The following is a 24,674-nucleotide window of genomic DNA, read 5'->3' as shown; positions in this document are numbered from 1 at the left end:
TTCCCCCTTTTAAGAAGGAATGAAATGTCTACCTTTTGGTCTTCCTTCTTCTTGAGTTCCTTGTGGACACATATAAGATTTTAAAGCATATTTTCTTATTTCAGTTGAAATTTTACTGAAGTAAAATATTCCAAGCAGTACTTTAAGATGGTTATTTAATGTACAACTTGTACCCCATGGCCTTTAATATTGAGTGAAAATGTTTTCGTGATTTAATACAATCAAGTAATATTTTTGGAGGCACCCACCCCTGTGTCCTAAGTCTCTACTCTAGTAACTTCTAGAAAATCAACCTTAAATTGCAAAGTAAGTTTATCATCTAATAGAAAAGCAAAACCATTCTAATATAATAGTATAGTGTCACAAGTATTCTTAAAATTGAGCAATTAATACTAATTTAATTTCAGTGAAAGAATGTAAAAGAGTTTATTTAGCTCTACCCTGTAAAATTTCACAGGGCCTCACATTTAAGCTAGATGGTTTCACCTCAAAGAAAGAAAATGAAAGATATTTTTATGTGGTTTGAAAAAATTAAAATTGGGACTAGGGAGATGGCTCAGTAGTTATGAGTGTGTACTGGTCTTGAAGAGAGTCTGAGTCCAGTTCCCAAAACCCACATATTGGATACCTCATAACTGCCTGCTTCAGGGGGATCTAGAGCCTCTGACCTCAACAAGCATTGACACTTACATACCCAAATAAATACTAGGACATAATTTTAGAAATTTAAAATATAGGCAAACATAGGCACAGATAAAAATAAAACAAAAATAATCTAGAGACATTTGGCATGGGAGTGTAGACAAGTAGAACTATGACAAGAATTATGTTGGAACTAAATTCTGAAGATCCTAGCATGCCATGCCTGAAGGTTTGCATTATCTCTTAAAGAACATGAGGGTTTCAGTAGATGCATATAGACATATAATATAATCAGATATATGTATCAGAAAGACCCCTCTTTAGGCAAAGTGGATATATTGATATAGAAGAATAAGTGTGGAGAGACCATTTAGAAAACTGTTCAGATTATTTAAATTTAAGATCTGGTCCTCCCTCTATTGAACATTACTATTTATCTATGGAGATAAACTAACATGCTAAAATGAATACCGACAAGTAAGGAATGAGAATTTAACAGTATAATGTATGCTTAGAGCATGCCTCCTAGGTGAATCCATTAACTAATGTAGCACTGATTAAAAAGCCTGCCAGGTAGCAGTAAGTGGGCTAAAGTGAGAAACTTCATGAAAGTTAGTATTTGACATTTAAATTATGCCAATAATAAATACATACACCTATACTCACTGGTCAGACAAGAGTTTTAAAAAATTGAAAAGAGCACATAAGGCACATGTCTAAGAGTGTGAAGAAGTCTTATCAAGGAATCCATCACAAAGGAGAAATTTTATCCAAGGGAAATGTCTTTAAAATTAAACTGACAGGGCCTCATTGTGTACTATACCCTAGGCCTCAAGTGTTCAGAGATCCTTCTGCCTTTACCTTTCAAGTGCTGAATTTGCAGATAGTTGCCACCACACAAGACTAGATCTGACATCTTAGTGACGATCTGATGTGGGTTTCTGTAACTCACCTTTTTGGTAAGCTGCTTTAACAACTCCTGAGGCAAAGTATCAGTTTATTGGAACTTCATGATTTGGTCATGCTAAATCTAGAAGCTGCATTTGATTTCAGATGGACTATTTCTATGGGGAGCAATGTAATGTAGTGTATACTTCCCAGGATGACTTTTTTTTATCACCATGGTAACCAATCTGCCTAAACACTAAGATCAGTAATCATTGCTAGTATGGCTAAAACTAAAGTCTTGGTTGTCAAGACCCTCTATAATTAAAATATATTATTTTGTTAAAGAAAAGTTGCTACTTATACTTTTGAGGTATCTATTGATTTTCCACAAAGGGGGAAAATGGGCTCTCTAGTATTGTACTGAAGATTTACAATAAGGAAAAAAAAATGTCAGGATGACATTGGCCAGGTTCTGGTTTTCAGTCTATTCATGATGTACTCTGCTTAGTCAATTGCTGAGAAATAATGTCTTACTTTAAACTATTTGACAGCCTTCCCAAATAGTACTAAGTACATGTGATTGATATACTACTTATTGGTAGTTTGAAGCTACTTTTAATTTAGTTTGAGATTTTCTGAATTTGCTTCAAAATCCAAGATTGATGTCTTTTAGATTATTTGTGCCCTTAACCAAACCAAGAGATAAGTTGTTCTAGAAACTTGATTATTAGTATTCATGGACTTTAGAAGGGGTTGATGTAATATTTTCATAATGAATCTAGATATAATATCATATGGTGATGTCTGATGAAGTAGCTCTTCAACCATATAAAAACCAGTATGTTTTACAATGTGTTCATATATGTATATGTGTATATGTGTATATACAGACATTTGTGATAGTATTATGTATATATGTATCAAAGAACTCTTAAAATGTTGTCCTATGTGTGTTCTTATATTTATATATATAATAATGATGCTAATAAAATAAACACATAGACACATAAAATAAAGACCACTGTCATGGAGTTCTTTGGTAAATTGCTCCATAGCTATCATTGGTTTGCTTTTCCTTTATTCCACAAACAAAGTAATCAAACCAAATGGTAATGGAGTTTTAAATAAAAGTTGGGAATCCCATATATACCCCTTTTTGCATGTCCCTGTGCAATACAAAATGACTTGAAACAGCCTTTTTCCTTAATAGTTACATATTTTTATGCTAGAGAAGGCAGCATAGTCTTTTATAAATAAAATTAATGCATAGAAATATTTAAATCAGTGAAATACAGAGTTCTTGTTTTTTGAAATGTATTACAAGTAATATAACCCCATCAACCACTAAAAATTGATTAATTTACAAATAAGAAACAAATGTATTAAGATTAAACTTCTTTCATGTTTCAATACAAATTACATTTTAAGTTCAGGAGAACCTTCTGACATTTCAAAATTTTGAATTTTATAAAAGGATCTCTCACCCTAGTTAAGCTCGTGTATGAGTCCACTTTTCTGTAATCATACTGGAGAGTGTAAAATTCAACATGTAATAATAAATGTTAAACACAGGCATGGAGCCTTTCACAGCTCTAAAACCATTCGTATTTTTCCCTAAAAACACTGAGAGTCAGCATCTTTGTAACTCTTAAGTAAACTTTAATTTTCTTTATAATAGCAACTCTATACAATATTGTTCAGAAGGAGAAACGAAACTCATATGTAATGGAATATTTTAAATGGAATACTCCCCATAGGTTGCTAGATTCTGTACTTTTCTATCCCAAATACTGGATGAGTTTGCTGGTATAAAATCTAATAACCATTCATTTTTAAGACACATAAGATTGAATAGGAATACTCGTGATGCCATGTTTTTAATTAAGATGAAAAGTTGTGCTAATTGTTTTCATCCATGGTACATTTCTTATAGCTACAGTTTTACAGTGGTTTTTACCAAATATTCTCATGGAAAGTACATAATACATATCACTAAAATAGATTTCAGTGTTGAATTGTGAAACTATTTGAACAAAGGAGCTTTATGATATAATAATTATAGACCAGAAAATAAAAAGTATATGAAAATGTTACATTAACTATATAACAGATTTGAAGTAAAGAAAAAATATTAGTGATAAGTGATGTGTTCTTGAATCTGCTTGTTTTTGGCACTTGCTTTGCTGGAGATATTTTTGATGGTCCTGAAACTCAATTGGCAGTGCCCACAAAGCAGCTTATCTCCTTGCCAGAGTTGTTAATGAGTAAATGATCCCAAATGTCAGACTGGCATGCCAAGGAGGTTATTAATAAAGCATTAACATTTAGAAGTTATTGAAAGAGGAAAATCAATATTGCAATGGTTTAAGTATTCCTATCTCAAAAACAGTAAGCCAAAATTGATTTCTAATTTCTACAATCAAGGCAGTATGTAGTTTGAGAGGAAGTAATCTTTAGATTGTGATAGTATGAATAACTCCTTTTCTTACTCTCCTACACTAGTTTCACTGCTGCCCCCAACCACCTCTTATGTTCTTGTTGAAAATAAGTTAGATTTCACCAACTTTCAGATGAAGTGCCCCCTCCCCCTGCTGCCCTTTGCTCTCCTAGAATGACATGACACTGGAGCTGACACTGAATGGCATTCTTTAAAAATAAGAGTATTCTTACCATATGGCAGGACTTTGAGGATAGTTTAAAGTTCAGTATGAGAATAATTATAGAGTAAGGTTGGGCTGAGGAGGTTGCTCAGAGGTAGACTACACATTTGCCATTCTTGAGGCTCTGGTTACAGTCCCTTGTGCCACAGAGGTGAAGGAGAACCTAGAGATATAGCTATAGGGTATATCTAGTAGATAGTACTTGGAAAGATATTGCTGTTGATTTAGAAAACACAAATATACTCACTTATTTTTAGACTATGTTTTGAATAATTAGCAAGTTCAGCTGCCGATTGCCACTAAAGAAGATGGGCAGGAAAGCTATTCTTCCCACAGCTTCAACATTTACTGTGCAGCGTTCAAGTTAGCTCATCAGCAAATTGGTCAAAGAATATAAAAAGAAGATGTACAACATTTTACTTCAGTACCCCATCTCCCCAGTTATCTTAGCTGTTATCCTACTGCAGTTTCAATTTGGAGAAGCCAAGTCAAATGCAATGGTCATATTCAGTAGCTTCTGAGATGAAAATGTGATCAGGACTTTAAAGACATTTTTACCACCTGATCACTTAAGTTGACTGAAGTTCAGGTCAGAAAACACTGCCTTTCAAAGTACTTATGAGGTCTTAAAAAGTCTTAAAGAGAAGTATCATAGTAGGACTGGAAGGAGGAAAAGAGAAACTATTAAACGAAATAATTTAGAAACAAACTTAGTGGCTTTTATCCCAGAGGCAGAGGCAAGTGAATCTCTGAGTTTGCAGCCAGCCTGGTGTACAGAGTGAGTTCCAGGACAGCCAGGGCAAATTAATTAATTAATTAATTAGAACAAACCAACAAACTTAAATATTGTTAATTCCATTTTTTTCACCTTGGCAAAGCCATTCATGATGACAGATAAAGTGTTGAGTGACTTATGCACTCACCAGATTGTCAGTTCTCCTCACTAAGTTACTTCACACCAATCATCATATTATCTAATTACTTCCTTTTGATAGAAACATATGCAGACACTGTAAGGTTTAAATCTCTTACATTAAAAACATAAATTATTCTTCTCTAGAAAGTATTGGGGAAGTTGTGCTTTCCGTGTAGTGGGGCTCAGCACTTACAATCTAACCACTATGCTGCTTAGGAATTCCAGCAGAAACTAAGGACTTTAAAGCTTTATTTTAAAGTAAGTATTCATTAATTATGGAAATACTTCACAAAAGCAACCTAATGTGAGTAGACTAACACCTGCCAGTACTTCTGAAAGAACACTTCAGGAAAAGAGCTTAACGTGACGATTTTGTTAATAATATCAAAATAATAATTTTACATCCCAACCTCAGTTTCTCCTCCCTTCTCTCCTCCCAGACTCTTTCCCAATCTACCTTTCCCCCCAGATCCACTCTTCCTCTCTTTCCTTTCAGAAAAGGGCAGGCCTCCCAGGGATATCCACCAAACATGGCATAACAAGTTACAATAGGATTAAGCACATAGCCTAATATTAAGGCTAGACTAGAAAGCTCAGAAAGAGGAAAAGGGCCCCAAAAGCAGGCAAAACGTCAGAAACAGTCCCCATTCCCTGTTAGGAGTCTCATAAAAACACCAAGCTACACAACTATACCATATATGCAGAGGGCTCAGGTCAGACCTAAACTGGCACCCTGATTGTCCCTTCTGTCTCTATGAGCCCCTGTGATCCCTGGTTAGTGTTCTCAGACCACAATGTTTCTCAGGAGTCAAAGTTAAACTTTGATAGGGTAGTTTGAGATGATATTATGCTTGTAGATGAGGCATGCACCTTTAGCCCTTTGCGCCTTTACCTGTGGTTTACCTGGATGACCAGTGCTTTTAGTTTACATTCATAATGCACATATCTAACCATACAATTGGTTCAATTGGGCTGAGTCTAGGAATATCTTTGTAGTTGTTCTATTTACCTCAAAAATAAATAGGAATTATTTTACTCGACATAAAATCTTAGCCACCAAGAATTTATTCAAGAAGTTTACCAAGACTTATTTCATTTTTCATAATTTCAGAAGACCAAGATTATTTCCAACACATTCTTCAGCAAAAATCTTGAACTTGATTTAGCTGAGTGATAGTGTTCCACTGATGGAAGGACTGCAGTACAATGCTATTAACATCTCCCACCTCAAGCCCCATGACTTAGAAACTACTTGTATACACAGGATAGCCATTGATATTATTTCAGCCAACTCTACCCATCTGATAGCCTTTGCCAGTCCAACTGTCCTGAGGTAGATCTCAAACTGCAATGAGTAGAAGAGACATCACTTGTATAAAATGCAAATTTCAGCATTCCATACTCAGAAATCCTGATCGGTAGGTGAGAAGTACCACATAGAACTGTGTGTTTAGTGAACACCTCCATCCTTAAGAGTCTCTAGTCACAAATAGTTGAGGAGATGCCTTTCTCTAGGGAGTTACTTTCTTTCAAGCTAATATTAACAGACTGGAAATGAGCTCCTACCATTGTGAAATAGTGATTCTCCCCCCTAATCTTTTCTAAACTATAGAGATATTTTTCAGTCGCTTGTATAAAATTCTGTAGTCTCATAGAAACAATATTGTAAGTGTAATTAAACCCACTTAATTACTAGGGCTCTAGTTCAGTTTAGTATGGATTAAATGTACATTAGGGGATATGCTAGAAATGAGAATATTATTTCTTGATATAATATTATTTCTACAAGGAAATGATGAATGTGTCCAAAAACTTAGAAAATAATTATATAGAAAATTAAGGACAGTTTAAATTGAGGTATGACTTTATACCCCAGGTTAGATTGCCTCTGATTTTCCAGCCTAAAAGCCCATACCAGACAGTATTTATTAAACAGTAATAGGACCTAGAAATAGGTTTCCAGCATTGTAATCTTTTAAGTGGTGAGGTATTACATGTTATTTCACGTGACCTACATAGAAAAAGTACTTAGTTCTCATCTCCTTTCTGCACATAGTATGGTGTGATAAATAGTTGCTTCTTCTGGTTATTGAAATATACTGTTTCATTTTCTATATATCAGTTTTTTCCCCTTCCCATTTTGTACAGGATGTAGCAATAGACAGAATGCTTTCTCTCATCTTTCTCTCCCTTTGTTCTGGGATATAACTAAATACATTGACATGATGCAGCAGATAAAATTTGACCTTATGCTACGGATGACAAACATTGCTAACATGTGCCTGCTGACAATATTTGGATTCCTGAAGATACAAAATAAAATGAACAAAAAGAGAGACTAGAGTTTATCTGAATTTGTCCTCACTTTTCCAATCATTTTAAAACATTATTCTCTTCTAGTTTCTAAACTCCCCGGTGTGTGGCTAATGCTTAGATATAAAATCACCTTTTTGTCATGCTTATTGTTGTAGCTTTTCATTTCTTTTCACTTTGTCTCATTTACTGTGAGGCCTCCTCATCAGAACAGTACTAGCTAGGCTACTTCCTCTGAGTCAAGACAGTAGCATTTGTGTCAAGGTATTAAGACAACGTTCTGGTCAAAAGACCAGAAAGCCCTTCTTCATACTTTCTGACTGAGTGAAAAGGAGAAAACAGAGTACATCTCAATTTCTTAAAAAGACTGATGGTTTTGCATCTGTGTGGAGAATAGCCAACTTTTCTGATTCAAACTATAGATGTGTGTACAAGTTAGAGGTGGGAAAAGATTTGTCTGTTTGTTGTTGTATATAATTGGAAGATTGGCGTTCCAAACAAACTAAGTCAAAATTGGTCTCATTTATGACCAAGTAGACTTGCATGCCAACAGAAAGACATTATAGTATTAAAACCATATGCAATTCTAGACATATTTTTTCTATTTTCTCTTCATGGGTACTGCATGATGGTATTTCTAATACAAATACTGATGTGCTTTGGAATAATGGCACTCGCAGGTCTTTCATCATATTGTATCACTGCTTTATTATATTAGGCTAATACACTGCGAGAGTTGGTAGAACCTCTCCATGCCAAATCGGATCCACTTCTGTTGGCACTCAACCCATTGGAATCACAGATTGATAAGCTAATGTTTAGAGAATTTAGATGGAAGAGAGTCGGCACGGCGCAGACTCAGCATCAACCTCTTGCAAGCAACTAAAATGGCCTCGTCCTTGCTGTTTATAACAGAAAACAGACTTGTAAAAAGCTTAGATCATCAAGTGTTGTGGATTTGGGGCCTCCGTAAAGGGATATTAAGAAGGGCAGGCCACTCTTAAGAAGAATTCGATCTTTCGACAGTGGGACTAGCATAAGATCAAAGCCAATCAAGATGGAACACAGTAGCGGAAAACTGCCCTTTTTATGGGAGAACAGAGGGTAAAGGGTCTTGCCTGGGGAAGGGCTCTGTGGCTACACCTCAGTTGTGTTCTCCTGACATCAGGAAGAGAGGGATCAGCACCAATAATTAGAAAAGCCTGTCTGTTTAATGGACTCTTGGTGGCAAGGCAAGACTCTTAATGGTTAAGGCAAAGCAGTGGAAGCAAATTCTGTGTTAAGTGTATTTGCATTTTTAAAATTTGACATGCTGTATTGTACTAAATTAAGTGTAATATATTAAGGCAAGGTGTACACACCCTGCTCTGAAACTCAATATGTTTATTCTATTATTAAAGCATATCCAGGTGTAAGGCAGACTGCTTTCAGTGACACTAATGAAGGAAATTTCTCACGCCAGGCTTTATTAGATTCCTCAGCGAAAAATCCTAACTTTCTCCTTTTCCTTGGCACTTACATAGAAGTGATGTTGCCTCGTAAACTGGAATGAGCTATTCTTTTTCTGTAAAATATTCCAATCTATGGGCTGTGGTTTTCCATATTTGAAAAAGTATTTTGTCTGGATGTCTTTCAAACTAGCTTCAGATATTATTTAATAATACTATGTAACCGGGTCCCCTGTGGCTCAGTATTGCTTATTTTTCTTCTGTGGTAGATGTAAAATTTCCTTTAGTTGGGTAAGATACACTGTAATAATTTTAATGCTAATTAATGGATATTTCATACTGTGCAGTGAAAAAATAATTTAATATTGTATTATGAAATGTTTTTCTTCCTGTTGCTGCAGTGTGTGGTATTGCATAATATGAATACCTGTAAAAATATAAATTGCTTAAAAATAAAAATATTACCAGTTGGTACTAGATCTTTTTAGAAAGCTAAATAATTTGCTAAGTATGCTTGATAGCAAATATCTTTCTAATGAAAAAAAATCTGCTTCTTTCTCACAAATGAAATTTGTGTTGTGAATAAAAATCACGTTGACCTGCCTTAGAATTGCCTCTGTGCTCTAACCATTTTCATGTGTTTTAAGTATATCTAAAGAATGGAAGTTCTTGGTATATAGAAATGAGTCATATTTATTTTATTGGCGTTTAATATTAATGAAATTCTATTGAGTCATGCTCCCTGTTTAAATCCTAGTAAAACTTTCTGATCTGAAGAATTATAGGGGTGTTCCTCAATGAATGTGGTGACTATGTATTAATTTTCAAATAAAATCCCTTAGTTTGGCTTTGAAGCTGTCCCTATTATAAATTTCTGCCTTAGACTTCCACTTTTATTGGTTACATTTTCTAAATTATGTGGGTAAGTCTGGATTCTGTCAATCATTTTTGTGTTTGCCTCTCAAAGAACCACCCCTTCTTAGGGGTTAGTAAAGCAGTGCTAGGGGCACCAGTGTTATGACATTTGAACTGTTCATCACTAGAAAAAAAATTAAAATAAAAAAACTATCGTACTCTGAAAAGACAACCACTGTTATATAGTTCTTATTAAACTACTGAATTTGGCAGAAGTACTCAAAAGAAAAAGGTGTAGAATAAACTTTAGCTTTATCTATTTTCATCACGGCCTTATGGAAGTAAGCTTTACCATTGTAAAAGAATTGACAGTTATAGCCACTGGACAGACTTAATGTATAGGTATAGGATTAACCTGATCTAAAAAGAAAAGAAAACCATAGCAATGTAGGTATATCCAATTGCTTGGTCCTCTTTAAAGAAAGGGATTTTACTTGTTAAAATTAATTTTTCCTTCTGAAAAACAGTTGCCTTAGTGGTAATGTTTAAGTGTTATTTTGCCTAAAAGACAATAAATGTTTTTAATTATTAAATAACTAATTGGCTGCAAAGAAAAAAACTAAAAGCTAACTTGTAAAATCTTTTCTAACACAACAAGCTGCCTTCCCCTCCTTCCAAGTTCTACAATTGTTTGATATAAAGGCCTGGATAAAATAGCGAGTGTTTTAACTATAAAACAATTCAAGTTATAGCATAAATCTGAGGTTATTTAATCACCTTTAATATTAAATTTACAAAGATATTAAATCCACTAAAAGTCTGTCACCTTACATATAAATAAATTGTTCTCTGTGACAAAATAGTAAATTAGAACCCATAAAAATAGTCCTGTGGTCTCAATGCAAATTACAATTTCCCTTTGGAACAAAAATAGCGTTCCACATAGTTGATATGATTAGCCTAGAAGCCTCAAAGTGCTTCCCGGTTGTATAAGAACAAATGCCACTCAGAACTGACTCATGACTAATAGTACTATGTCTAGCCTTCTCTATCATCTGTAATTTAACCTTTCCCAACCTTTCATGCTCATTACACAGCTGTGTTGTAGAAAGAACAACTGTTTACACAGGGACATCATTGTCCAATTTTTAAAAGAATGTAATTCTCTTCCAAAACACGTACCAAGAATCCATTTCCCATTCTTGTTTGCAGAGTCCAATTGATATATTTCTTGGTTTTGTTTTCATCTTTTACTCTGCTTTAACAATGCCATTGCAGTGGCAGGGAAATCAGAAGACAAAAGTGAGGTTTTATTGTCTTTAATTTCTAGCAAAGAAACATGAATAGTATTATACAATTACTTTTCAGTAATTATGCAGTCACCTAATGGGGAATAATCTTTGGAGTGTGTTATTGATAAAGTAAACTATCACTCTATTTGAATTTATTGAGAGCCTGTGAGGCATTATGGTAGATAGACAATAGTCAAAAAAATGTTTAGAAACCACCGCGCCCACATACATAGAATTCACTAACCAAAAATTTTGGAGTAGTTAAGAAATACATTATAATCTTCTCATAAGTAGTTTCAAGACATTGCAACAAACTGGTATTTTTTTATTTAGCTAATTTTTTGTTTGAGCTTTTCTTTATTTTTTAACTACTTGGTAACCCTATGCAACTTGGAGAGACCCAATGAATTATTGTGATGCTCACCATGTTCCTAGATTCCTAATATATGAATGATACCAAAGGGAAGTTTTTTTTTTTACTCCTGCCAAGTATGACACAGCCAGAAATGATCATCTCTTGGCATAGAATGCAAATTAATTACTTAATTTTGACCTTCAAATCTACCAGTCATGAAATTTCATATAAGAAGGAGGACTTTATAAGTGTTCTTTGCTTTAATAGAATGGATTTTTTATTTTTTTTATTAGATATTTTCTTTATTTACATGTCATATGATATCTCTTTTCCCAGTTTCCCCTCCAAAAAAAGAAATAAAATTAAATTAAATTTAAACAACAACAACAACAAAAAAAATACCCTGTTCCCTCTCCCCTCCCCCTGCATACCAACCCACCCTCTCCCACTTATTGGCCCTGGCATTCCCCTATACTGGGGACATAGAACCTTCACAGGACCAAGGTCCTCTCCTCCCATTGATGACTGACTTGGCCATCCTCTACTTTACATATGCTGCTGGAGCCATGAGTCCCACCATGCACACTCTTTGGTTGGTGTTTTAGTCCCTGGGAGCTCTGAGGGTACTAGTTAGTTGATATTGTTGTTCGTCCTAAGGGGCTGCAAACCCTTCAGCTCCTTGGGTCCTTTCTCTAGCTCCTTCATTGGGGACCCTGTACTCAGTAGAACAGTTTTTTTTTTAATGTGTGATCTGACACAGACCTAATTTTTATGCTACAAATGTAAATATAATTTGGGGAAAGTTTTATTCCTTCATAGTTCCAGCTTTCGTGAATAAATTAGACGCCAATTAAAATGTCATTTCAGCAGTGCTACACATCCTCGGAGGGAATCACAGAAGGTTCCTGTATATGTCCTTTTATTTGAATGTGGTCTACACTTTGCCAATTTTCAGAAACATTCAGTCAAATTGCAAACGAGCTGGTTTTTAGCCAGTGTTCCAATGGCTGAACTGCCACACTGAAAGAAATTCAGTTGGGAAGCAGGCCTCACCAAGTGTTTGCCTCATCTTCCAAAGCAAGCTTCTTCTAAGAGAAGGAAAAAAAGCAAAGTTTGAGAAGAGAGAGGACCCTGAAGGGAAATGTGAAGGAGACGAAGAGGAAGAGGGCAAAGAGAGAAGAGAAAAAAGGTGCTTTCATGTTTGCGGTTGCAACAGTAGCCCTGTAGACTTAATTGAGATTCATCTGGGAAAAATCAAGAAAACCAATTGAAAACTAAAAAAGAAAATAAAGGTCTGTTTTTGTCTTGAATGTTGAGTTCTGTGTTGTTTTGACTGTTGAGCACAGTGAATCAGATTTATAATGTGACTCAGCCCCTCACTCCTTCTTTTGAAAATAAAAGGACTCTTTGTGTAGTCTTAGAATGTTAAATCGTTGGTGACATTTTGTGGTAGCCTGGCTTTTCAGTCCCTTGTCCTTACTCATTCCACTACTGTGTCTTGTACAGTGTTGCATATGTGTATGGTGTATAGAGAACTAAGGGGGGACTTTCTTATCTCTGGTAGGAGCCACGTCATCCAACTGCTATAATTCAAAATGTTTCCATGTTCTGTGTCATTGTGATTCCTTGTGCTGCCCAGATATACCCATGCTTGGCTTTTTGTACAGCTGTCAAACCAAATGGCTTATAGAATTATGTTGTCTTTTGGTTGGATGCTTTTTGCCTCAAATGTTAAGAAGGGGACAGGGGAGATTTTTTGTTTTTACATAGTTATTGTATTTTTATATTTAATCTTTGCTTAGTCTTCTTAAAGTAAAACTTCCTTGATATTGTATAAAAATTAAAGCTTCTGCAGAATCCCACACTGTTAAAAGTTAAGGTAACGGGCCTGGGTTGAGATGTAGTTGAATGATAGGCTGTTTGCCTAGTATATACAAAGACCCTTCATGTGATCCCCAGCAGAGCAGTGGGGAGACAGAGACACAAAGTCAGAGAGAAAGAGAACAGGCTAGATCAAAATGTAACAAGCTATATATGCCCTACAGTATTAGGTAATATGAGAAAGATTTCTCTTAAAAAATTCACTGTGTGAAAATAAATCTACCCTCCTTAAATTCTAAAACTATAATTTAGATCCTTTTTTCTTCCACCTTCTTTCTAGGACTGAAAAAGTAATAGTACATTATGCCACCTGATACCTTAACTACTATAATTCCCATCTGGTAGGCTTCTTGCTGATACCCAAACCCCTACTTTCAGAAATTGCATCTGTCTTTACATGCAATCTTGCCTTGAGGCAAATAGAATAATTACTAAATAATTCCCCAGTGCCCTTTCCTGGATTATGATTTTATGAAATTGAGTCATTCTGTTCAAATGTGTCCTTATTTGTACAACTCCATTTAGTGACCATAAGTGACTATTTTTTGTGCCTTTCTTCTTCCTAGACATCCTCATTTAAAATGCTCCGTAATGGATCTATCATGCTTGTAACTTGAAAATCCACTCCTATCATAGGCTTGCACTTACCCATCCATCAAACTCCTCTATGTGCTGAAAATAGTTCAGGGATGAACCAACAGAGAATTTTTAAAAGATTTTATTTAAATGAATTTTCATATTTTAAGAGAGAATTGTTTAGGCATTAAAATTCATTCTAGAACACACTGATAGCATGTGCTAACAGACAATATGGGATTTTCTAGTAAAAAATGAATGATCATAACTATTCTCAGCTACTAACCTCAGTAGAACAACAAAAAGTTAAATACAGAATTTAAACAAAACAGCTTTTTAATCCTACAGGTGAATCCTTAAAAATTAGGTGTTATTTTAGACTTTGGGGCAGTTTTAGCTGTATTCTTTTAAAACGTATTTAAAGCATCCTTAGTATAACCCAAGGGATGATGTCCGTAGTTGACACAAATCATGGGTATAACTTGTCACCCCTTAAGTGTTCTATCTCTGACGTTCATCTTCTTTGCTAGATTATGAGCATACAGAAATATTTCTGTGTAGTTCAACTTAGTAAAGTCATACAGTCTGTGTATAGTTTGTATCCAATTGGAAACCTTTTCTGTGGAAAGCACAGTAATTTCTATTAAAAGATTGCATGCAAAGCATGAAATAAATGTTTAGAATGATGCATTTTGAAGGAGTCTCACATTAATTGGTACCTCTAATTAAATGCACACAAAATAATTAAGTTCTAATTTCCCCATTTATATGATATTATGGCCTTGAGCAAAGACCTCCCCTGATATAAATTGAAGATTTCTTAGTATCATGTGAAGATCAAATGTAATCATGAATGTTACCCTACTGTCTGACACAAATTAATGTTCATTAGTGTTGTCATTAATTAGGGAATCTACTTTTAAAACTATATCTGAAAGCTTAATATTGCATGATCGATGGTGGAATGAATAATGTTCTATATTTATGCCTTGGACCAGTGTAAGAAGTATTCCTCAAATAAGATCCTTGCTACCCAAAGAAGAATCTAGTTCATTTTTATTACTATATTTATGATAAACAAACTGATATGTTTCTAATTGATTTAACATTATTATTCATACAATTTTAAAGTAAAATAAGACCTTCATTTGATCATCTAGATCAAAAATCCATACTTGTAATTGTCTTAATTTTCCTCAAAAATATTTAAGTGAAGTATTTTCTTAACAATTTTGAAATGTTATAAATTCTGTTAGTATGTATCAGAAGTATCTTATATTTGCTTATGAATGTATCCATGTGATTCATTTTAATTTAAAACATTATTATTGCTGAGCATGGTGGCTTATATACCTGTAATCCCAGTACTTGGGAGGTAGAGGCAAAAGGATTACCATGAATTTGAGGCCAGCCTCATGTGTTGCAGGATGCAGCCTGGGCCACATAATGAATTGCAGGCCACCCTAGCCTACACAGTGAGCCCCTGCCTAAAAATCAAAGGCATTATTTTTGATAATAACCTCTGATAAGTTACTGTATTGATGATGTACTAGGCACTGCTATAGCAGTCACATGAAATCTAAAAGTCTATTAGATAACTGGACTGTCATAATCAAAAATGCCCAATAAATACCATTTCCATCTTATGAAATCTAAAAAAAATGAAAATCATTCAGTATTAATTAACCAGGAAATCTCTATTAAATAGAATTTCTGTGTTTAATTGTTTTCTTAAAATAATAAACTATATGAGGCAGCATTTTCTTGTTATGTACATATTATACTTTAACTCACTGAATGCAAAATATGTGTGATTATTTTTCTCTCAAGAGGCTATTTGTTGAATCAAATCCTATTTAATCCTTCTAAAATAATTGGCTGTCCATAATTGTATAATTCCCATCTAACTAGAATCTGTGAGGTACTTTGTTTTGTTTTATTCTGAAAGATATTTAAGTATTAGTCTATTTTCCTAATCATTCAGTAGACTATATTTCAGATAATCCAATTTTTAGAGTTTTCAAACTACAGAAATAATTTTTATTAAACTACATATCTATCTCTTTCCCTCCCTTCTCCTCATCCTTTACCCCGCTCCCACTTCCCTGTCTCTCAGATGAAAACAGGGAAGAAAAATTAGGAGACTCCTTGCAAGATTTATACAGAGCACTAGAGGAAGCCAGTCTGTCACCACTAGGAGAACATCGCATTTCAACCAAGATGGAATACAAACTATCATTCATAAAACGGTGTAATGATCCTGTGATGAATGAGAAACTGCACAGGCTGAGAATTCTTAAAAGCACTTTAAAGGTAAGATATGAAACAGACATATAAATTCCTTTGGGGTGATATATTCTTGGACTGAAACTAGATTTCCAGATCCTAGAGGCTGAGTGGAACAAAACAGGGAGCTATGGGAAGGAAGGGTGACTAGGAAGGATGCTCAGCACAATGATTGCAAGGGAATCCCTGCCAGGTCTTCATTGAAGTCCTAAGACACCGACTAAACATTACATGACTTATTTTTAGGAGAAATCAGGATGTGGTTAAAACTTCTTTTTAAAAATGGCAGGTTTGGTGTTACTCCTCAGATTATTTTTTATTTCCTAAGAGAAGTTCACCATGTAGTATAATTATAAAAAATATTAAAGGCCCTCAGTTTGCATGTTAAATGTTAAAAGTACTTGAAATGTTTTGTGAATAAACTACAACATGTGCAGTGAAGCTAGAGTCGTCATGTTCCATGCAGTGATGGCATAACTGTTCTTTTTGCATTGTCAGTTCCTAATGCACACATTACCTTCTCATTATTTATTTCTGTAAGTGCTTAACACTGTTTTCATTCTTCCTGTGCCACACCTAGATTAGGAAGCAAGTGGTAAGGACAGGGGAACAGAGGCAGAAGTCAAAGGAGATTGATACAGGAGATTATCTACTTTGAGGATGAGGAAAGGACCTATCTTACAAAATGCCCTGAGCAGGTCCTGTAGCACACAAAAAGTGAAAACAAAAACAAAACAAACAAACAAGAACTGTCATACAGAAGGTAGATCACAGTAATTCCAAAACACAAAATATCAAAGGACTTCTGTGAGAAGTGTTTTAGCATCCTGCTAAAATTGCAGTTTTTGAATAGAGATGAGTACTAAGTAGATAAATACAATAGAAAAAGCAATGATTTGAAATGTCTTCAGGTAATAACAGCCACGGATTAATTGTCAGTTATGTGCAGATGCTATCTGAATCCACGGAACTATTAATTGGCTGGTAGCTAATGCTACAATTCTACCAGGATGGGTCGGGGTGGGACTATAATAGTCATAAGAGTCCTTAGCATTCTATCTTATTTTGTTCTTGCCTTCTTTTGCTGAAACTTTTTCATATAACTTATTGTGATCATGCTTTTTCCTCTTTTTCCAACTCTTCCCAGATACTCCCCACCCAACTCCACACCATTTCTCTCTGTTAAAAACAAAGAAACAAGAAACACACACAAACCCACAGAAACACAAAATCTGAAACCAAAATATATATAAGCAAAAGAAAATAAGACAAAAAACCGTTAAAACAGAGCAATATAAGACAGTCTGCAGAAATATTGAGATCATTTTTTTGTCCCTCACCTCTTTACCATATGTGAATATCTTAAATACCTGGTTCTTCTGTCCCCTCCCTCCCCCTCCTCCCTCCCTCCCAATCTCTCTCCTCTTCTTTTCCCTTACAGTCCTGTTTCCTCTTCTCCTTCTCTCTTTTTTCCTGTCTTTTATACTCTGGAAATACCCTACAATATTTTTGTCCTGTAACAATGAAATGCCACTGTAAATGTTGAGTTCAAGAAGGATCATAATATATCATGCTGTGAGACTCTTATGCTCTTCTAGGATAAAGATAAGGAAACACTAAAAAGAAATGCCCCATGATGGTTAAAAAATGATGGGGAGCTACAGAGCCCTGTACTTTGGGACCTGGAAAAGTAATAGGTTATAAAATCTTCCATTTCAGAAGAACAACTAAATACACCCAAGAATAGCTCTCAGATCCCACCATAGGCAACTGCCAGCATCATCAGTCCGATACCCATTTTGTGTCTTGTCTCCTTACTGGCCAGAACCACTTCTTACATGTGTTGTTGTCTTCTGTCCCTCCTGACTCTGGCAGACTGGTGTGCTTTTTTTCTCCTGCAGAACATTTCCAAGATTCTTTTAGCCCTTTGTTAGATCCATAAAAGAAAAGAGTAGTTTTCTCAGAGTGTCTTAACCCTTTCTTTATTTTACCTTCCACTGAAGAAATTCTCTTCTTCTACAGTTGATTGAGTTGATTGAGTTGCTTTTGAGTTATACCAAAGTGATGCTTAGTCATCAATTGAATCCCAACCTCCAATATGAAGGGAAAGGCTCTGTTCATTTTAGGGTCCCTGTACTATGGAATGGGATTCTTAATGGTCACAGGGCCTGTATTCTGTATTTGCAGTAACAGGGGCCCTGTTTTCTCTCACTGGAGCATGAGGAGTTAATCATGAAGAAGGAGAGTCAAGACAAGTTCCACTTGTTGTCGAGGGTAGGATGTTAACACAGATAGAAAGAGATCAGCTTTTCTTTGAGTGTTTAAGGAAGAGTGTTAAAGAAATAAGAAACTTTTAAGCTGGATCTTACAGGTTGAGGAAGGTTTCCATAATCAGAGATGGCAAATAAGAAGGGCCAAGAGTACAAAGCAAATCACATTCAAACAGTCCAAGACATACCACTGTGTTAGAAAAAAGATAAACTATGGTTTTAGTCTAAATAACTATAAATCTGTTTCTTAGAGACTTCTGAATTTATTGGCACTTGTTTTAAATTTTTATAAAATTTCATTCCTCCCTGTCTTAACTATTGAATTCTTTTGCTTTTCAGGCAAGAGAAGGGGAAGTAGCCATTATTGATAAAGTCCTAGACAATCCAGACTTAACTTCTAAAGAATTCCAACAATGGAAGCAGATGTACCTCGACCTTTTCTTGGATATCTGTCAAAACACCACCTCAAATGACCCACTAAGTATTTCTTCTGAAGTAGATGTTCTCACTTCCTCTCTAACACATACTCACTCGTACATTGAGACACATGTGTAAGTGCATTCCGCCTCGAGGCCACCTAGTACCTGCTGGTACTCTGAATAAGTGCATAAGGTAGTTTTTTTTTATCAGTGTGTTGGATACTTGACAAGCTATACTTTAATGTTACCAAACTATATGAAACAAAGCATACATGGTCACATTACCACTGTCTTTAAAGAGCATTTGTATGTTTTATATGCAGTTAGTGCTCAGCTTATGTTTACCATGTGCAAAATCAACTATCTTTAATGACTTAAATTAACTTTTGCAGACAATTCTGAAAACAGGTGATCTTCATGTAGAAAAGCCACAAAAAGGCAGTTTTCTATCTGAGGTCATCTCTTCTCCCTTTAAGTTAATTTTATATAAATGAGACTTCAACCGTAAATCACAATTTTTTCAGGTGCAGACATTCTTGTGGGTGGGAAAGAATTTAAACCTTTTTATATTTATTAAAATGTTCTAAGAATTTTCTTAAACATTGCACAAAGTTTAATGCTGTAGTTTTATTTTTATGAAATGTAGGTGCGTATAAAAGAGTTAAGCAAACTAGAAGAGCATGAACATAAGAAAAGTTCAGGTCTAATATCTGTCTTAACAGTCTATTAACTTGTGCTAACTGGTTAATGGAAGTACTATTCCAAATCTATGAGAACACTGCATGGTGTATCAGGGCAAAGCTTTGTAAGATGTTTTTGTAACTAAGACCAAAATTGAAGATAGAGCTGCTTTATTTTCTTGGTTTAAATCTTCCTTTATTTTTGTAGTGATGAAATGCTGATTGTGTACAGAAGAATTTAAGAATGGATTTTTTAAAACAGACTTAACTCACCCAGAAAGGCAGCTAACAGCTACACACACGCACACGCGTGCACACACACACACACACACACACACACACACACACACACACACACAATTTCAGCCCAAACTCGTGGTTTTTGAACTCTTAACTCTTAAAAGACAAGGTATACACTGAAATGAGTCCATTTTCCAGGCAGTTTCTAATTTTCCCTTGGTCTGTAACTAAACTTCTGTAATTATACATCAGGCAAGGTAGTAAAATGCATTTAGTTGTGGCAGATAGCAGTTACAGTAGAGAAAACAATGTTGCAAAATGTAAATGAATTTCTCTACTAAGGAACCGAGGATGGCAGTCATTCATGGAGTGATTACATTGAATGGCCTGAGGTCAAGCACTTAGAGGGTTTTCCTAGAGTCCTGAACTGTTTATAGAGTGGGTGGAGTCTATGAAAAAAGTCCTCTTCACATATTGCCATTTCTATGTGTCTAGTTTTGGAAAGTGACCACAGCATGAAAGTGACTTGCTGCTTTTTAGTGTGTGGCTGCATAATATACAAGTCACAATTTGCTGTTTTTTCAGGAGGAAAACACCCTCCTTTACTATTCTATATCCTAAAATCTACTTCTGGTCAGCTTTATCCTGTTGCCTGTACAGCTCAGTGAATGTATTTACATCTCTAAGAGTTCAGATATATGCCAGTGAATATTTTTGCTGTAGAGAAGAAAGTAAAAACTACCCAGCGGGATCTTTTTCTTTGCTTTTAAAATCACATTAAATCACTATCGTTTTGCAGACTTTGCACAACTGTACAGGAGAGTGGCCTTTCTACAGCACATTTTCAGTAATCCTAGATTTAGTCAAAATGGATGAGAAACATGCATTAATGTTTGTATGGAATTGTGGGTCCAGTGTAATATTTTTATCATTTAGAAAACCCTATTTGTAAAAACATTTATTTACTGCATGGTTATTGACGCACATTAAATTTGTGGGATTTTGTATATGTAAAAGAAAGAGCGAGAAAGAACAAACAAACAAACAAAACCCCCTCTTGTCATAAAATGAAGTGTGCTTGTTACAGTTGTTTAGGCATATTGATGTTCTTCACTAGACCAGTGTGGTGTATCTTCACTTAAAACTATTTGTACATGATGGATGTGTCACGTATACAGTGGCAAACAGCCTGCACGCAACAGGCGGTTGGTGGGAAGACTAGCTCTGTTGCTAGTAAGCAGCTTCTACTTTTGTAAAGTCAGCTGTTGTTTTACTGGTAAAAAATTAAACTAATGAATTTTATAAGACTGGTGAGTTATAAGACTAGCCTAGCATGAAAGAGACCTTTTAACACTATATATCTGTACATTTTATTGCATTAGTTTCAAATCTAGGAAAGAGGCAGCACTGTAAACTGAAGTCAAATAAATTCAGCTCTTAATGAATCCTTATAAAGCACCTGCTTTATTCATGCAAAGGGCTTACCACATTTCTCTGTAAACTAATCATACAGCCACCCTCACTACCACCACCCCAGTTACAAGTTCTCACTTTGCCACCTCACGGATAGCACAAGCCAGAAGTAACACCTGTTCAGAGCTTACCAAGGTCTCCTCTGAAACCTTGAAACCTCAAGCTATCTTCCCACTGACCTGACCTAACTTTAAAAACTTCACCTACTTCATTCCTTTTCTGTGAGCCTTTGGGGAATTAAGACTGAAACCACCAAAAGTAAGCTAATTTTCTTCTTATAAATGTAGTATATTGTGGTTAAGTGAAATATAGCTAATCTAATAAGATGCCAGTGTAAAAGCAGATGAGGATAGGACAGAAAAGTTATTAATCAAGAGTAGATCCTCAAAGAAATGCTTTTTTCTGGGTTTTTTTTTTCCTTCTCAGTGCCATGCCAATGCGAAATTGTCAAAGCAGAACTATAACCATGGCTGTGCACCATAAATATCATTTTTCTCAGAATAACCATTCCATACTGTTTAACAAAGGTGTGTGTATGCATACATACACGCACACACCCTAACAATTTCATCAGATACTGTCTACTGGGACTATTATTACAGCTATTGTAGCCAACAGTTTTCTGTGGTTTGTGTGTAACTAGTTATACATTCTTTGGATGGGAAACATGAAAATATTCACAGGTACTTGAAAAACACTTTAAGGAGAGAAATAAGGTCCTATTTTATTTTCAAATTCCACCCTCTAGGCCAGAATGAGTCTGTCTTTCTGAAAACTCTTCAGTTAACTAAAAGCTGGCTCATATCTTTGCATTTGACCATTCCTGGCTGACATTTGCAGTTGAAGGGAAAAGGTGATTCTTTGGCCAACACCTTGTTTGCCTCCTTACCCTTCAGAACTACTCTATCAGAGTCCTCTTAGGGGAAAAGAGCAGTGCTCTTCAGGCAAGATCAAGAACAACTTTCTCTGGGATCCTCTGAAGACTGGACTCCCCTGTTCAAGCCAACCCTAAATCTGGCACCTCTCCAGCCTCTCCCTCCCTTGTCTCCTCCCTACCCTCGGGCAGCTGCAGCACTGCACACTGAAGTCCACTCCACGCCCAGGGCAGCACACAGCCTATGTCTTCCCAACGGTCCAGGTCGAGGTCATAGCCCACTACGTTACGGGTTGGCACCTGGCGTGATTCCCGCCACTTGAGACCACCCAGCAGCAGCACTGTCTCTTCTACCACAGCAAGTCCATAGCAGAAGCGGTCATAGGGTAGCGACCGCAACCGAGTCCACTGGTCTGTGCTGGGGTCATAGCGTTCAATCTCAGAGAAGGGCTCATATCTCCCCAAAAAGGCAAACACTGCACCTCGCAGCACCGCAAGGTAGTGCCCATAGCGAGCTGTGCCCATGGGTGCCCTCTTGCTCCACACTCTCTCTCCAGGGCTAAGGGAGTACATATCCCGGAAGCTACTTGTGCCTCCTTCACCTCTCCCAGCCTTGCCCCCGGAGATGTACACAACACCATGGTCCCCAACAGCACCTGCGTGACCATGCACTGCCCGAGGTAGCTCTCCAGCTGCCATCCAGCGGTCCCTGCGAAGGTCATACATCTCCACTGAGGCCAGTGCCTCACCACAGGTGCCCAGGCCTCCAACAGCCAGGAGACTCTCGCCTACCACACCACACCAGAAGTAGGCCCTTGCTTCTCTCATGGCAGGCACCTGTGTCCAAGTGTGGAAGCGCGGGTCATAACGGTGCACTAAGGCTGTGACTGACCTTGAGCCATCAGCCAGGGAACTAGATAGGCTGCCAGAAAGGCTCTCCCCTCCAAGGACAAATAGGAAATTGCCAGTGGTACATACACTGTGGCCTAGCAGTGGTGTGGGCAGCTGTGTCAAGCTGTGCCAGCTGTGGTTGTACACGTCGAAGGACACCACATCCTGGGTGATCTCCCACTCCTTCTCCTCCTCCATCTCTTCTTCCTCCTCTCCCTCTGGTTCAGGTGCAGGGTGCCGATTCTGAACTACCTCTGGTAGGACCATAATTTCCTCAGTTACCATCTCCCTAGCTCTGAGACCACCAACTAGCAAGATACGGGTCTGGGGACTCCGGACACTAGTCTGTTCTCCCTGCAGAAGCGGCTGGCTGGAGGGTGCTGTGTGGTAATTGAGGGCCTGGATGATGAGGCTCTTTATCCTAGTAGGTAATATAAGACCGGAGCCCGAGTACATGCGCCGCAGCACACCAGCAGGCACCAGGCCAAAGCGGATGCATCCAAGCAGTGTTGAACTATGTGCCAGACGCTGGGCCGTGGGCTCCTGCTGTAGCCAGGCTAGTGCCAGGCCCAGCAGTCGCGTCTCAGGCACCCGTGCCACATTGGAGGCACCCAGCACAGCTTTCATAGATATAGGATTAAGTTCCAGCAGCCCCGAAGGGCCAGTGCCCATCAATAACAGCTCCCCCAGGTGATGCACAATATAGCGCTCCGCCGCACCTAGGGTGCTGGCCAGGCCAAAGCGAGCTGCCACATTTGCAGTGAAGCAGCAATTCTCTGGGGCAAGCTGGCGTTCCAAGTAGTGGGCACACAGTCCCAAGGCCTCGGTGACTTGCAGGTAGCTGGCAGCCTCCAGAGTGTCCTCCACAGTGTCCATGGAGAGGGGCAGCCAGGCAGTGTAGATGAAGTCCAGCAGGCGCTGTAGGCCAGCCGCTGAAGGCACATGCAGGTGAATTACAGGAGCCTGTGATTCCTGAGTGTGACTCTTGAACAGGGCCCTGAAGTAGTCGCTGGAGCACGCCAGAAGTGACCTGTGCGCTGGGAACTCACTGCCCTCGGCCTCCAGTGTCACATCGCACAAGAAGCCCTCAGCGCGTAGGGCCTGGTAGCCAGTGAGAAGAGAGCTGCCGTGGGCTTTGCAGTAAGACAGGAAGTAACTCATGATGCCCAAGGCGGGAAGCTGGGATGGAGCCAGCCAGGCGCAGCTGGAGGCATCCCGTGACACAGAACCCCCACCTCCGCTGTCCAGCTGATGAGCCCCTAGCAAAGGCTGATTTTTGCCTGCTCAGCTTAAAACCTAGGATTCCTTCATCCAGATTTGGCGGTTGCTCCGTGTCCCTCTCAGACAAAGGAAGATGTAGAGACAATTTCCTGAAGCCTCTAGTAGCAGAGGGTGTGGATTTCGGAGTCTTCTCGGTATTGCTAGACTTGCTTTCAGCTGTTGGTGAGCATGACAGAGCGTTGCCCAAAGCCACCTCCCCTACACAATTTGGGGAGCCCACACTCGCACACCAGGGGCGGCGGTGGCCGCGCACCATCACCTGGAGAAGTCGAGAGCACTGAATCTCCAAAAGGCCAGATGCGTGGATGTGGCCCTATTGTGGGTGCCCGGGGAAGGCAGGATGGTAGCTCTGAACTCCTGGTAGTGGCTGCTCTGTAGACACTCGCGCAGTCCGAGGACAACTGGCTAGGGGGCTGGGGGTGAGCTTGTTCTGA

General features: G+C 37.5%; 2 protein-coding genes across 8 annotated transcripts in view; one reads left to right on the top strand and one right to left on the bottom strand.

Moving 5' to 3' along the window:
• The window catches only part of Cnksr2 (connector enhancer of kinase suppressor of Ras 2), a 226,767-nt gene extending 205,371 nt beyond the window's left edge, over positions 1-21,396 (top strand). For 4 of the 7 annotated variants that reach the window (XM_031370058.1, XM_031370042.1, XM_031370067.1 and 1 more), the window contains 2 exons: positions 15,943-16,139; positions 18,722-21,396. In XM_031370058.1, the coding sequence (XP_031225918.1) occupies positions 15,943-16,139; positions 18,722-18,937 (413 nt within the window). In that variant the 3' untranslated portion in view covers positions 18,938-21,396. Of the gene's footprint in view, positions 1-8,137; positions 9,639-15,942; positions 16,140-18,721 lie in introns of those variants that run through there. The other 3 variants (XM_031370078.1, XM_031370094.1, XM_031370083.1) reach the window with 1 other exon arrangement.
• Positions 21,397-21,511: 115 nt separating this feature from the next.
• Klhl34 (kelch like family member 34) lies at positions 21,512-24,243 on the bottom strand. The gene has a single exon (XM_031370106.1). The coding sequence runs from the start codon at positions 24,118-24,120 to the stop codon at positions 22,192-22,194; it is 1,929 nt and encodes a 642-aa protein (XP_031225966.1). The 5' UTR covers positions 24,121-24,243; the 3' UTR covers positions 21,512-22,191.
• Positions 24,244-24,674: the final 431 nt, after the last annotated feature.

This window comes from Mastomys coucha, chromosome X, assembly GCF_008632895.1.
Source record: "Mastomys coucha isolate ucsf_1 chromosome X, UCSF_Mcou_1, whole genome shotgun sequence".
Lineage (NCBI taxonomy): Eukaryota > Metazoa > Chordata > Mammalia > Rodentia > Muridae > Mastomys > Mastomys coucha.
This window is presented reverse-complemented; position numbering and strand designations above follow the sequence as displayed.

What these genes read in the sequence shown, in the direction of transcription:
- Klhl34 (XM_031370106.1), bottom strand. Translation starts at nt 24,120, where the DNA reads ATGAGTTACTTCCTGTCTTACTGCAAAGCCCACGGCAGCTCTCTTCTC.